At 36.2% G+C, this 15,912-nt stretch overlaps 1 protein-coding gene across 2 annotated transcripts; it reads left to right on the forward strand.

Annotated features, from left to right (window-relative positions):
- The first annotated feature begins 9,659 nt into the window (after window positions 1-9,659).
- LOC129279148 (thialysine N-epsilon-acetyltransferase-like) lies at window positions 9,660-15,639 on the forward strand. Of its 2 annotated transcripts, none has more exons than XM_064111310.1 (5): window positions 9,660-9,788; window positions 10,150-10,288; window positions 10,806-10,982; window positions 12,786-12,826; window positions 13,828-15,639. In XM_064111310.1, the coding sequence occupies exons 2-5, from the start codon at window positions 10,171-10,173 to the stop codon at window positions 14,041-14,043; spliced, it is 552 nt and encodes a 183-aa protein (XP_063967380.1). In that variant the 5' UTR covers window positions 9,660-9,788; window positions 10,150-10,170; the 3' UTR covers window positions 14,044-15,639. The 2 variants fall into 2 exon arrangements, with proteins under 2 accessions (XP_063967380.1, XP_063967379.1); XM_064111309.1 differs by having other exon boundaries at window positions 9,677-9,902.
- The last annotated feature ends 273 nt before the right edge of the window (window positions 15,640-15,912 follow it).

Below are 15,912 nucleotides of genomic sequence, written 5' to 3' on the forward strand. Positions count from 1 at the left end.
TATAGGTGTGCGGATGCCTTTTGACTGGGACTCTTCGTGGAGATGCTCCCTTTAATCGGGGCCTTTAATATTTGGAGAGTATATTTATCTGGAATACAGCGAACGGACTTTGACATTTTCTCGCTTGGTTTCACGATGTAATGACATCATAACACAGAAGAATGTGAAGGAAATTATAATTTCTTTTGATCTCGCTGAGCTGGAAAGATGTAGGACTATTAATTCTTCATGATGTTTGTGTCTTTTATCGAAAGTATTTTCTTTCTCTCATAGGCTTGTTTTTTTTGCTATAGGCCCTATACTATTGACTGTGTTCAAACGTTATTGAACCCCTAATTCACAAAATGCACTCCTTCATGCCGAGTGTTGAATGATGTTCGGCGAGCCAAGAGAAACAAACTTTCTTGGATGTAATATTTGATGATCTCCAGACTCCACGATTAAATGTCTAAAACTTGGTAGAACTTGAACGCTCTCCATCTCTCTCTCCCCCTCTCTCTTAACTGATCCCTCCACTCCTTTGGAGATTCTTGGAGTTCAGATGGAATGTAAATGTATGTAATCACAGATACGCCATCATTATGTTAATTTTCTGGTCGGGTTCAATAACTTTATGACACCACTGCATTTCCTTTATCTCAAAGACATGATTTGTATTTGCTACATATAATAACCACGGTAATAGGCCCTACCTGTAATAGGGTCATATGCAATTCAGATCACGCTTCCAGCAGATCGAAAAACTATATTTTTCACCTTGGGTTTTGGATATTGAATCGCTTTATTGGTATACCACGATATAGTTATTTACCAGGACGAGGTTAGCTAGGTTGCGGGGTTTTCAGGTTAGGGTTGTGCCACTTGTGCGGGGGTAAAATGACTGTATACCTGTCGCCGTTTCTGAACGTCGTTACCCTTCCTTATAGGGTCATCTCCAGTTTCGCATCTGGGCCAGTTGCATAAAAGTTAACTGTTATAGTGGAAGCACCGCGTGGTGTAGCGGTTCTGACTCTCGCCTTGTAATGAGAGGGTCGTGTGTTCGAATCCCACCATGGCCTAGCGTCCTTTGGCAAGGCGTCAATCCACACTTTGCCACACTCACCCAGGTGCTAATTGGGTACCCGTAGGAAACAACCGTCAATGTGGTTGGTTAAGCAAGTGCTGCTTGAAATGCTATGAATCCAGTGACCGGGTAATAATAATTGTGAAGCGTTTTGAGCAGTCGTAGATTGATAATCCACACATATACAAATTCCTTGGGAATAAACAAAGGTTGAAAATAAAAATATATAATGTAATTGCCAATTATTATATTTGCTATTAAATGGTATCAATTGAATGGGATCCTTGATTCAGATCGGCTGTTGAGCATTGCTACCATGGTAGTTACCATTGGATGGCAAAAAGTTACCATGGTAACTTTTATGCAACGGGATCACTCTTGCATCAAAGTCACAGTTGTCTCTCTCTCCCTCGGTTCAGGGAATCTTACCTAGTAGAAAGCAATAATATTGTTTAAGGGCCTATTTGTCTAGCATATAGGCTATACCATCAGAACTGTTTATTATATATTGCGAGGATTAGGGCACTCGGGGGGGGGGGGGGTTGATATACGCACCCGCGTCCAGAAAATGTGTCGAATATGGGGTCCCGTTTTAATTATAAGGCACCCAGAGAATGGGTGGAATATGCTCCCGTTTCAACTTTCAGGCACCCAGGCGAGGCCTAAAAGTTGCTTTTGCATCGGCAATCACACCATTGGGTAGCCTTTTCTTAATGATTTGGTTATGCAGATTGCGTCATTATTATTCATGAATTATAGCTTGTTTGAGATTTTTTTCCCGGTTGTACAATAGCAAGGATTAATGCGTATTAGATGAGCTGATAATGACACGTCCGATTTCAGTGTATATAACCAGTGGCGTACCTAGGATTTTCCACAGGGGGGCAAAATCGGCAAAATCGTACCAGAAAATAATTTGACAAGCAAAAAAAAAAAAAAAAAAAAAAAAAAAAAAAAAAAAAAAAGGGTCTTCAATAAAAAAATTTAGGTTCTCGTACCAGAAAATAATTTGACAAGCAAAAAAAAAAAAAAAAAAAAAAAAAAAGGCTCTTCAGGGGGGCATTAAAGGTCTTCAAGTTCGTCAGGGGGGCAAAAAAGGTCTTTTAAGCTCGTCAGGGGGGGGCAGGTATATGTCTTTTGTATGGGTTGTGGCTCGTCAGGGGGGGGGGGGCAGAGTGCCCCCTCTGCCCCCCCCCCCGTAGGTACGCTAGTGATTATAACGTGCAATTAGGATGTCCCTGCCGAGTACGTAATTCAGGATATCAGAATTATTTTGCCGGTCGCGCAGTGGATTGGGCATGTGTTACCTATATTCAAGACGCTCTGTGTGGTGATAGTATACATCCACTATAATGCATTGATCATGGAACTACCATCTTCTCAACTATTGACCTATTTTTGTGGAGGTAAAATCATTAAGTGTATAGAATAGGCGTACTCTTGCAATTTATATTGTTCCCCCTTGTGTAATCCCCAATGACGTTTTCCTTTCCTTTCTTTCCCTTTTCCACACTGATCTTTCGCTTCACCAAACACGACTCACGATCTTTTGAAATTTAAAAGCTAATCTTTGAGATCAAAATAAATTCAGTATTCGACTGGCCACTCTTCACAGCCGATCTCAAATCCCTGAAATTTAGAGTGTAATAGTAAAACACGCTTGGCAATGATGTCTGTAGAGCTAAATAAACATGGTTTGACTGCTGAAGTTAATTAAAGGCAACCAAAACCCAAGAAGAGAAGCAATCTTATTGGACAAATTTTCAGATTTTCCTCATTATCTTTCAAATTGCACCTTGCCTCCTTCTGAGTACAACATATGTCATGGGAAAATATAATTCACATCACACATGTCGAGGTCAGGAGAAGATAATGTGAAATATGCAAAATAAAGGGGGAAATCTGAAAATTTGTGTGCAAAACAAATGGAGAGTTGTCCACAAAATCAGCAATTTTGAAGCACGTTTGCCAATAATTTGAGGATCGCAATAGAAAGTACAAGACTTTTTAAACGTCAATAACTTGCTAATTTCATAACCGATTTTGATGAAACTTTTTTTAAATTGTTCCTCTCAATTTACTCTTTCCATTAAGATTGCTTCTCTTTTTGGGTTTTGGTTTCCTTTAAATGCGATAAAACCATCTACGGATATCAACAGTCATCACCTATTGTAAGAGAAGAATTGTGTTACGCACTCGATTACCGACGGGCATTGAGGGGGGGGGGGGGGAAGTGGAGGAAGTTTCTTTTCTTTTTTTTTTTTTTACGAAGTGGGAGGTATCCAAATGTGAAAATCAATCGGCTTTCCTTTGGCATGCAGCTTCTTTTGTTAAAGTCATGCTGACTTTGGCAAATGATCGATATCGTTTGCGGTATCATCTAACTTTTGGCAGCAACCATAACAAATCAATCTTGACAATAGCCCCCATCACACTTATTCCGAATCAAGCAGAATTGGCCTGAATGAAAGGACTATTGATTGACCACCAGTTGGTCATTTAAATCTACTTCGAACACCGTTCGAAAATATCCCTCGAATGTTTTGAACATGACCAAAACCTTCGGGACGGCCAAAAGAAATGACAAAAATATTTCGAATGCACTCAGAATGCAGTCAGGATATTTAGAATGCCCCTAGAATGTCCAAGAACGTAACACGAATTATCACTCTGACTCCATTGCGGTTCATTTTGACTAGTGTATGATGATACACCTGGTCAATTTACTGAATTTCAACTCCAGTTTGGTGAATTCATAAGTTCCTCCCAAATTTTTAAAGATTTTTTGAATATTTTTTTCTTTCCAGCATCTGCTTGATTCCTGCTGATTCCGAATAAGTGTGATGGGGGCTTTAAGCACTCTAGTATGGATTTGGCAGTATATAGTCCAATATGTTATTATTATTATTATTATTATTATTATTATTATTATCATTATCATAACTGTTATGATTATTGTTATCATTGATCATTATCATAACTGTCATTATTGTTTTTATTACAATGACAATTATCATCATTAATATTATTATCATTATCGTAATTATCGTGATTACTATTACAATTATCATTATTAATATTATTATCGTTATCATAACTATCATTATTATTATTATTATTATCATTATTAATATTATTATCGTTATCATAACTATCATTATTATTATTATTATTATCATTATTAATATTATTATCATAATCCACATCATAACTGACTTATGGCAAACACAATCATTCAATAATCTAGTAATCATTTGCAATATTGACAGACTCATTTTGGGAGGATTTCCCATAACTAAAAACAACATCCGAGTCCAACGAAATCTTCTTGCAGTACTAAAATGGAATGAACCATTTCCTTGATCGAGAAAGAATATCGATCGAGTGTTATGTCATGCCCAACGACTTTACCTCGCTTACACTCTAAAACAGTTTCCCAAATATTGGGTGAAATGGGAACATGCAGTATGCTTGCCGTGTAATTTGATACCAAATACTTCGTAAATTTTATTCAATGTTGCGTTGAAATTTACCCTTTAAATTTGCGTTTTGCTCAATATGGGGGAAAATTACACAGCAAACATGCTTGTTCCCTTTCTACCCAATATTGGGTAATTTTCACTCAATCTTTTCTAGAGTGAAGCTCAATACTGCAATTTGTAATCTTTACGAATTTGACTTTAAATGCAAAGGTCAGCTATTTCCATTTATATATACGCTTGCTGAAATTACTGCTGAAGAAACAGAATCATACAAATCGCGTAAAGAATGTTTTGAAAGTGATATTCTTCAATAATGCGCGGGGGCCCTGAGAAGAAACAAAAAAGAACATGAAAATGATCCATGCATGCAAGCACAAAGGATTGTATTGAAATGATAGAGGGGTAATAAAATATGTAAAAAAAACGGGATCAAAGCAAGCGGTTCCACGAAGTGCTTTTGCATGCATGGTGTTGAATAAAAGGCAAATATTCGCCTCACGGTTAGCACAATAGGGGCATACGAATACAGTGCAGACCACAGAAGTGGTACCCCCTGGCTGAAAATAACTCTGTCTAAATAAAAAGAGTAGACTTCACTGAGCAAACTGCCGAAAATTCCATCAAGATGTGATAGCAAATAACGAAGTTAGCGAAGTTTAAAGGTTTGCATTTTATGGCGGGGAAAAGTTTATATGCATAACGTCATGAATATTCAATAGACATGTCAGGTGGACTGATCATGTTTCCAAAAAATCAATCCATTCACAACTTTCCAACAAGGCGATTGGGTGAATTTCATTTACCACTTTTAAGAACTTTGCGGGCTCAGAACACATTTATATACGATGGACCGAAGTTATGGAACTCACTTCATAATGATATAACAAATGCAAAATATTTGAACTCTTTTAAGACTAAATTCAAATTATCTCTATTAAAACCTTATAATATACTCCCAAATTAATTTTAATTCATCATTTCTGTCAAGTCATCATCATTATTATGTCAAGTCATCATCATTATTACTTTAAACTAAAATTAAAACATAAAATTATTATCCTTTTTTTATTAAAAAAATCTGACACAAGTCCTTCTCAGATGTGCTCATTATTGTGTCTATCCTCTCCTCTATTTTCTCCTCTCCAGTCCGCTTATCCGCCTTCCTACCGGTTATTTGTTTAACGGCATCAATCACATTTTTCGTGCATTATATTCTATCCAGTTTATTTTATATATTTTTTCTCCTCTTATACACATCATTGAATCCAGTTTGCTTGAGTCCACGACGGCATGTGTTCTATCTACGTACAGCAGCACCCATCCATCTTCTCAGGGCATTCTCCCCCTTTTTCCCTTTTTTTTTCTTCTCAAGTTTTTCTGGGGGGGGGGGTGGGAAGGGTAGATATTTTTAGGACGGGTTGTTTTGTCCTTCACCAAACTGTATATTTTTTTATTACTTTGTATTTATTTTGTGAGTATTTCCCTCTCATTTATTCATTCTTTTCTCATTTGATTATCTGTATTTATACTTTGTTATTTTGTTATTTGTTGTGTTATCTATTTCTTGAGGGGCCCACATTGTACAAGCATTGCTTTTTAGTGGGTCCCTCCATTTCCATCTTAATTTAATTTCTATTGAAAAATAGTATATATATTTAAAACCTACAATGTGTTGCCCAAATCGTCTAAGTGTTTTTTTTTTCACTACATATGTATAATTAATTTTGTTTGCAACGGATACAAATATTTATGTTTTATATATGGTATACAATTTGTTTTTGTTTGATGGAAGTGAAATAAATGAATTTGAATTTGAATTTGAATGTTATATGTCACACTTTCTTTTTTTTCCTTCTGTTTTACATGAAATCATAATCAGATATTTTCATACAAGTGTGTGTGATATGCCCCCCTTGTAATAGAATCTGCAGAAATGAATGTCAGTTGTCAATCCATTAGATTTCATTCCTGGTTGACATGATATAAATAATCTATCAGACTTTGCTCATCCTCATCTGTCCAGCTTCAAGTATCTCATGGTCATCGAACCCACACCCGCTATACGGTCATCGTGCCTAATTCGCCGTATGTGCTCCTATATAGGCTTTGGAATGCTCTCCCGATTTATGTTCGTGACTCCAACACTTGCCACTTTTTAATCAGAAGTTTGTAAATCATACTATATTTTTGTTAGTTTGCTAAAATTACCCTCCATGCATTTTCCCTCGGTAGTCTTAAGTTTATATTTTATATGTTAATTGTATCCAACTCTTTAGCTTATTTATACTAGTATTTGTCTATCTATCCAGCGCTTAGTAACAACGCGTATTAACTGCTAAAGTTATGTTGTTTATTATTATAGGCCTAAATGTAATTATGATGAAATACGAAAGAAAAAGTGAGGAATATGACATCATCATTCATGAAGAACTGTTTCACCGGAATAGAGCAAAGCTTTGAAATGTCATAACTTCGTGATTCCTTGTCCGCTTTGGATCATGAAATTTGTTCAGTGTTTTGTTTGTCTGATATTTCTTTATTTGTGCGAATCATATCATTATTTTTCAGCCTGGAGTAGAACTAATTATTAAGTGCATTTTGTAAAAAGGAAGTGGGCTTCGGGTTCACATGTCACACGGCAATACAGCAATAAGAAATACCCAAGTATAGTGGATGTCATGAAGCAAACCAATTTTGGAATTTAGGATAAATCACCGCAGACCGACCAACTTCAGTCAGCACCCGACTGCTTTCAGTCGCCGGTTCCGGTACCGGTTCAATATTTTGACGATCTTCCGGTTCAGTGCACTCTATTTGCAAAAGCATGCACTATGGAATGAAGTGTAGGGAGACTTTTCTTAGCCATACATTCAATATACCATATCGTAGTTACCTCATGGGTAATTTTTGTCATATGACCTTTCATTTGGTTCATTATGTCAAATTAAAAAAAAAGCATGCCTAACACAGCAGGCTGCAGAAATTGCATAGAACAGGTGACTAGAATAGCACACCAGTGAACGTTCCTATGAAGGTATTTGTTCCATGTCCACTTTGAATACATGCGCATGTTATATAACAATGTATATACTTAGCCAACTGTTAAATACTAGTCGCTAGTGGACGCATTGTTGTTGTTTGCGGTCCTGTATAAATGAAAAACACAATTCAAAAGAATATATGAATAATCAAGACATCAAAGTCGGTGCTTATCTCATTGAATATAAAACCCCCATGTCACTTTTGTACAAACGACTTCTTCTGATTAGAATCTGAATCTTCTGATCATGCGCAGAATGGAATTACGAACTGGGTTATATAAGTTGTAGCAGAGCGGCGCCCCAACGAGGAGGGGGGGGGGGCAAAAGTGCTACTATGATAATTATCAAATATTAAAACTAAAACAAAACTGAAAAGGAAGAAAGAAAAAAGAGAAATATATTTTAAAAAGGAGAAAAGGGGTAGATGAGGAAAGAAGAGAGGTGCAGGTCTTACAGCTCTATATACCTTCCCTCATATTCAACTTAGCAAAAATAGATAAATAATAAATAAACAAATAATAAATCAATCAATAGATGTATATATATATATATATAATAGATAATTATGACGTCATTATATGACGTATGTATGATTATAAATATATATATATATATATATATATCAAATACTTGGGTAGTATTGTACATAATTATATATATATATATATATATATATATATATATATATATATATATATTAAAGTAAATACATATACACGATCGGACGGATGACGTAGCAAACTAAAAAAGGAAACGGTAGACGGCGCGTCGAGATGGCGAAGATTGTGCATTTTTAACAGACTGCAAGACGACATGTCAATTTGAGAGTGTCCTCCCCATAATTTCCAACTTATCCCTTTTCAACGTCTATTATGTTGAAGAATGCACATTTGTAGTGCTGGAGGGCGTCAAGTACTTGGGAAGTATTGCACATAAACTTATATCATTGTCTGGATGAACAACAGATAAGCGCCAATAGGTAGACAACGTAACGTATCTTTGTACGAAAACCAGGCCATCAAACCACAATTCAAACCCTTAATGCAGTTATTTAAAACACGTTGTCAAAGCACCTATAAGAGGTCAACTGAATTACCATGGTTTAACCAGTCTACCTTTTACGGCCACCGCACACCTTACGACTGGTCTACGGCCCGCTTTTGGAAATAAATTGCATTTTCCTCATTTTCTGAAAATATGAATGAAAGTTATACTTTTATTTTAGTTGCAAAATTAACTGTACGATACGTATATAACAATTTTTTTTATGATTGCAAGCCTTTATTATTTTTTTTCAGTAAATGCCGAATTGGTTTTAAATCGTAGCCTGTGGACATCATACGACTAGATATTCATTTCACTTTTATTCTAATTAGGATTGGTAGCATCGTCACAGATTTGAACATAAATATTCTTACGATGATTTAGAACTTAAACATTCAGATGATCCATGTGTCGTTGTTCGCATCAAATTTTACTACGTTTTTTTCAAAAATCGGGTTGTAGACCAGTCTTAAGGTCCCTCGGAGAGGACCTAAAGCCGTCGGTCCTCTGGTTGCTTGCTTACAAGCATTCGTGCTTTCTTAGCAATCAGGTAAAAATCACCACCATTTAAGGTGTGCGGTGGCATTTGGGTCCACGATTGAATAGTATATATCTGAATGATGCACACACAAGGAGAATACAAGAAAAATACATGCCTGTCATTTGGCCTTCTGGACAAAATACTTTGGGGGAACGAGGTTGAGACGGGACATATCCGACGATATAAAGTATTCGATTGAGTAGGGGTGACGAGTAATTTACTATTGAGATTAGTTTTGATGTCAAAACGGAGACATAGATATGAATGAAGAAAATAATTGTATTTCATTATGTGAAAATAATAGGGCTCAAATCCATGATGGTTTCCTGAGATACAGATGTTTGAGCGAACAGTATGATAGTGTCATATTGATGGCCGGAAAGGTAGATCATAAAGGCCAAAAACTGTAGATTCCCAGTCCTGGGCGGCCGGTACTGATCAGCTACCGGTCACTTGGTCTTATAAAAGCTTCGGCCCTAAACGCCTTCAGTTCTCGTTAACCATTCAGAAGCGTTGGTGATGTCCAGTAATGTCAGTCATTTGGTCGCTGTCGGTCCGTGAGCAAACGATATGGCTTGTCGAGAGCGCCTCCTGCATGCCTGCTTCTGTCGTCTGTGGTCAGCTATCTGTGGACAGAGTTTTATCCTCATTTATCCTGTTTATCATTCTGTCAGATCTGACAACTTTCTTTGATTTAGTTTGGCTGAGAAGGACATCTGACTGACACTATGGTACTCGTCAGATTAAAGAGACTTTGTCGAATTATACATCCAAGTCCAACCAGTACCTTCCTTTCATTTATCACCCCTCAGACAGTTTTTTTTCGAACTGGATTAGTCCCTGTCGGATACAAAACAAATGACCACATGAAATGTCCTTTGCCATACGTCGAAGGATACAATTTGTGTTCTGGCTAATGTAAATTAGCATTATATTAGCACTATGTTGATATCACTGTATATTTGTTCTTTGATTTAGAACTGTTCAAAGCCCAATCCTATGGTACGGTATGTGATACGCCGAGGAAAGATTGAAGACTGTTCTCAGATCTCAGTACTTATGAAGAAACTCGCAGCGAGTGAAGACTATGGAGATCGGGTAGAAGTGTCTGAAGATGGTGAGCTTATTTTGTGTTTTCATCATTTGTTTGGATAGTTTTAATTAAGGTCCATTATTGTCAGTTTTTCTTCACCATTGATAAAAAAATTATTTGTATACTTAGAATTGGAGTATTTATGATTATTATATTTAAGACACTTCCTCCCGATGCCATGCAGAATATCGCTTTATGCACTTTCGAGCAAAATTATCTTTGCAAAAACGTCATCAAATGCCCTTGCGATTTCATATAATCTATGATTATCATTATCATTATATCTATTATCATTCTCGTTGGTGTTTTAAATCTGTCGCTAGTATAAATGGATTCTAAAATAATGTTAAAAAATCTACCAACCTCACCAGTATTTAAACATAAAATTCCAATATAAATATTTGTAAGGTTGATAGAAGCATTAGGATCAGGGACCGTGATTTGATCATCCCCAACCATGCCAACTGATGAAAGTTTTCTGTATCACAAATGCATTGTATTCTTAATAACCAAAAGCATCATTGCTCTTCCGTCTTTTTAGATCTTCGTCGAGATGGGTTTGGTGATTACCCGGTGTTTGAGAGCATCGTCTTAGAAGACAAAGAGGCCAACGAGGAATCGTCCATCTTGGGTTATGCCCTCTATTTCATGGGTTTCTGCTCGTGGAAGGGACGTCTTCTCTATCTTGAAGATGTGTACATCAACTCAGAGTACAGAGGTAAGAAAAGTTATTTATTTTTATTCATTAATTTATTTCCAGGCAAAAGACAACAAGATAGTGGAAAGAGAAAGAAATTACCACCGACTAGTGACTGAGGATGACCAAAAGAAAAACCAGTTTCTCTAAGCTATCCTCACTAGTCGGGGTCTACAAATAGCCTTTATATAAAAACAAAATCGGCATAAAACTTAATGTATTTTTATTATCTTTTATTTTTAAAATGGGGGCCTGGAATGCTGACACAAAAATGGCATTGATTTTTCTAGTTCATGAAACCGTTCAGATTTAAAGTATCTTTCTCTCATAAAATGAAGAGCTATATACAATCACTGTCAATATTTTGTAAAACCATTCGGCGACGGCACATCCACATATTTTCATAAACATGATGTCTGCGCCTCGGAAAAGTTCACTAGATAGGAGGGCGCGTAATAAATGCTGTGTTTATTGTTATGAATTTTATTATTACAAATAATTGAAAGTCTTGCATCCATCAATGGCCTTAATTTGTTCTGACAAGGCAAAGGTCCAAGAGGAAATATGAATCACCGCGAGGAAGTTTCCCTGATTTTTTTCCCCAGGGACTAGTGATCTATTTACCGTCGCCTGAAAATTTGCTGACTTTCACAAAATTATTTGGCGATTTCATGATTAAACGCTGTTTCTTTTTTGTCAATTTATATGTCAGCGGAGAACAAAAAAAAAAAAAAGTCGTGAGAAATGTTTGACTTTCGAAGTAATTCGAGGGCGAGGAAGTGAACCGACCGAGTTTGTTATGGGGCACTTTTGTATTTTTCAAAGTGAAATTAAAGGATTTCGTGCACAGTTTGTAGAATTTGTAAAAAATATTAGTAAAAAAAATGTAAGTGAAATATATATATATTTTTTTTTTGGGGGGGGGGGAGGGGCACAGTGACTGCTATGAACGGCCATGCCGAAAACTATAGTCTTGCATCCATCAATGGCCTTAATTTGTTCTGACAAGGCAAAGGTCCAAGAGGAAATAACATGACTAGCACTAGCTGTCAATAATATGATTTGGATCATTTTTTTTTGGGGGGGGGGGGGTAAATCAGGTTTGGTTTTAAACTAGTGAGGGTTAAATCATGCTTCCAAAACCGACATAGCACCAACACCAAACTTGAAATCATCCATTGTCGAGTTACATTCTCAATTCCAAGGACTTAAGGTGAATTCAGATCAACTGTGAATTATAAATATAGTTACCAGCCAAATATTAGGTAAAGATTTATACCTTTTGGATTTAGATATAAAACTAAAATATTAAAAGTTAAATCTTTTTGATCTTCAAAAGTTAATCCTTAAGCCGGTCGCTATTCACTACTGATGCGGATTTGTTTAAAATCCTTGAAATCATGAGTGTATCAAACTTTTTTAACTTTTAAGTGATTACGCTTGGGATTTATTGAAGATTGCATCATATCCTTGTTCATTTTGGGGTGTATATTCCTACGTGTATATTGTTTTCTTGTTATCTTTAATTGATATAGCCAAATTCTGATGATTACGACAGTAATGCTGATTAATTGATAAAAAGAACTGCATAGGATAGAGGAAAATGAAAACAACAACCCAAGACTAAAGTGTATGAATAAAAGTTAATCTGATATCTTTATCGAAATCAACCTTCTACAGTTCACTTCACCTATACAGTCGAGTTGATTTATCGGTACGATTATTGTATTATTTCAGCGTTTTAGGGCTTCAATTTCGGCTCTTTGGGGGATGTATGACCTTAATAATATTAACCTATTTTACTTGTTCTATCTACCCCCTTAGGCACTGGACTCGGCATCGCTCTTCTACACACAATAGCCAAGGTGAGGACCATTGTGCATAATCAATAAAATCCCGAAATGGAATTCGATTTCTTTTTCCATAAATGCATAAGTAAAAAATTGTAATTTGTATCCAAGTAAAGACATTTGTAAAGAATTGTGATTAAAAAAAAAATATTTGTTACTGCTTACTCATCGAGGGCAAGGACTGTTCATTTTCAGTTTGATTGTACCTGAAATTATCAATATTGGAGTCAATCAAGATAATACGAAACCTACACCGTAGAATAATTGCATAAACAAATCGGCTAATGCAGTGTGTCCCACAAAGAGAAAACCCTTTTCACAATTATTAAATATGATTTTTTTACTATGAATTTGATACTCATGGTAAGAAAGGAATCTCATCTCGAATTTGAAACCAAGAGCTAAGCAAATCGTTCACGCATTGCAGATTACAAACACTAAATATTGAGGCATATCAGAAACGATTTGCGCAGAAACTCACGCGTGAATCTGAATCCACTCTCATTTCAGGGATCCGCGAGAGAATCTTGAAAAAAGAATACAAAAGAAATGCTAATGATCCAATCGTCGAATAAGCACGGCCGTCGTCGTACATCTCGAACCAAACTTTTCCCATTTTTCTGCGTGACCTGGTTTTGACATCAAAATGTCAAATTCGTCTTGTTCTGGGCGTTGTGGCGTGCGCCTGTAATCCAAGCTATGTGGGGAAGTTACAAATTGATGCAGAGATTCGAGGTTCGATCCCTGGTCACGTCTTTCGGATGGTGACGTTAAAGGTCGGTCCCAGACGTAAATAATCATATCTGATTGATACACGTCTGACAAAACTCAAATACACACACACACACACACACGTTCATTAACGCGTGAAGTGTTCGTTTCATGTCCGTATCAAAGAGGAATAATTGAATTATATGATTATGTAAATGAACTTTTTAAGAATCTTTTGAGAATTTGTTTGAATATGAAGGGAATTGCGTTCATTAATGATTTTTACATTCATATTTTGATTTCAGATTTCTGAGGAGAGAGGATGCAAAGCTATACAGGGTACCGTCGTTGAATGGAACAAGGATGTCATGAAGCTGTATAAACGGATAGGCGCCACGGATATGACCGAAGAGGACAAATATCACCTATTTGCCATCGGCCGAAACGAGGTTAGCCGGTTCGCCAAGGCCCGGATCCCTGTCTTAAATAACGGATCACAAATTGTGACATGTGACCTGTGACATTATATTGGAACTAATAATAATCTCGTATTTCAGTTCGGATTGTCATGGTAGCGACACCGGCTCTTTTATAACCGCACACTCTACCAGATAACCGATGTGAACCGAACAGCTGAGCAAAAGCACTGTGATCAGCTATGGCGGATTTGTTCGGTTATGCCGCCGACATATCATGCCAACGAGAGAACGGTGTCGTGGAATCGGATACTGGCACTCGGTCACTATACGAGACCGGTTTCCCGATTGGACCGTCAACGATCTAGCCGGTCCCGGATCTAGGTGAATTCACCGGATTTGACTATTACATCGGTTCTGAACCGATGGCATTCACGTTCCCGCATGGAGTTACGCATTTTAATTGATACGCAACCAAGTTGGGTTGAAAACCTTGGTTGGTCATTAAAAGCCCGGCCCATGTCAGTCGGAATTACGCTCAAGAACAGTAAGCCGTGTCGGGAATCAAATTATGTTGACCTACATGTACTTAACATGTATAGGCCTACAAATGAAACAACAACAGTACGGATCATTGATTACAACAGCATATTTTTTAATCAGTTGCTTCACAATTGCATAATTATTATTAGCATTTTAGCTTGCTTAGTGTCATGAATTGATTTTTACAGTGTTGACATTTCTCTGATATAGATTAAACAAATTATATTTTTTATTTAAAATGTACCTATATATGGACCAATGGTGTACACAACTAGTCGAGTTATTTGGGAGGGTCGTGTTTTCCAAAACAGATCTGTGCGGAAACAGAAGAGGAAGTTGAAATTTGAAAAAAGAGAGCGTATTTTATTGTTCGGTTACAGAATATGGTCCTTACTCTGTAATAACTTTGTCAAAAATATAACAAAAGCTCCTGAGGTTAGAAGGGGTAGGCCTATAGGCTCCAAATTTTACGGATTTTGATTTAATTACAGTATGGTTAGTGACCAAACGAACGCTGGATTTTCAAAGACAATTAAGGGTAAACAAATAATTGTTTCTATCATAATCAACAAAGCTCTATACAGCCTTAATAGCCCCACCTAAAGGACTCAACTACTTGTATCTGGCCAGGTTCATTTCCCAAACTGCAACATTCACAGCAGTGTAGTCTTTTAATACAGGCCCACTTAAATAATAACACACTAATTCACTACTAAATAAATACATTCATATTACAATAATTGTTACCAAGTAGCAAATCTGGTACATTTTCCTCTCAAAAACAATTAAATGAAACTACAAATGAATAATAAAATGAAATTATATGCTAGTATATCGTCTGTTTTACTATACTAATAAGTTTGTAAACAAAGGTACATCTTAAGACTAGCCAATTAGAACATACAGTCAATGAGAGATAACACATTATGTCGTTCAGTTCGCTCCCCTTTGAATTAAGTTGAATGTTGTAAAGACTTACCAATGATGATGTAAATAATTATTTATTCATAGCCACACAATTTTACATTTTTTTTGACACTCTGTATATGCATGAACGTTGTATATTATATGTATCTTGTAAATTATTTATTGAAATGTCTATATATTTTATTTTTAAAACAATGCAAATAAACAAAAATAAATATCAAATTTATATGAGTATCATTCATCATTGTCTTGTAATGTTGGCATTTAAAGATTAATTTAACAGACATCTTTATAATGAGGAGCTCCAATGAAGGTCGTACAAATTTTAGGCAGTGTTGAAGAAAACTTGCATTCGGCGGACTGAAGGTTTTTTTAAAATGAAAACTGAAAGGTCTGGTACATACGTTTATTTTAATTTTCGAAGAAATTAATTACAATAAATTTACGACTTGAACATTATTCTGTATGTGGCAACTATACCCATGTGCACCCATCATGCCCATG

Source organism: Lytechinus pictus, chromosome 16, assembly GCF_037042905.1.
Source record: "Lytechinus pictus isolate F3 Inbred chromosome 16, Lp3.0, whole genome shotgun sequence".
NCBI lineage: Eukaryota > Metazoa > Echinodermata > Echinoidea > Temnopleuroida > Toxopneustidae > Lytechinus > Lytechinus pictus.

Bases quoted from the DNA above. Each gene is read 5' to 3' on its own strand.
- LOC129279148 (XM_064111309.1), top strand. The intron at 10,289-10,805 runs GTGAGCTTATTT...CCGTCTTTTTAG, and splicing joins GGTAGAAGTGTCTGAAGATG to ATCTTCGTCGAGATGGGTTT. The intron at 10,983-12,785 runs GTAAGAAAAGTT...CTACCCCCTTAG, and splicing joins CATCAACTCAGAGTACAGAG to GCACTGGACTCGGCATCGCT.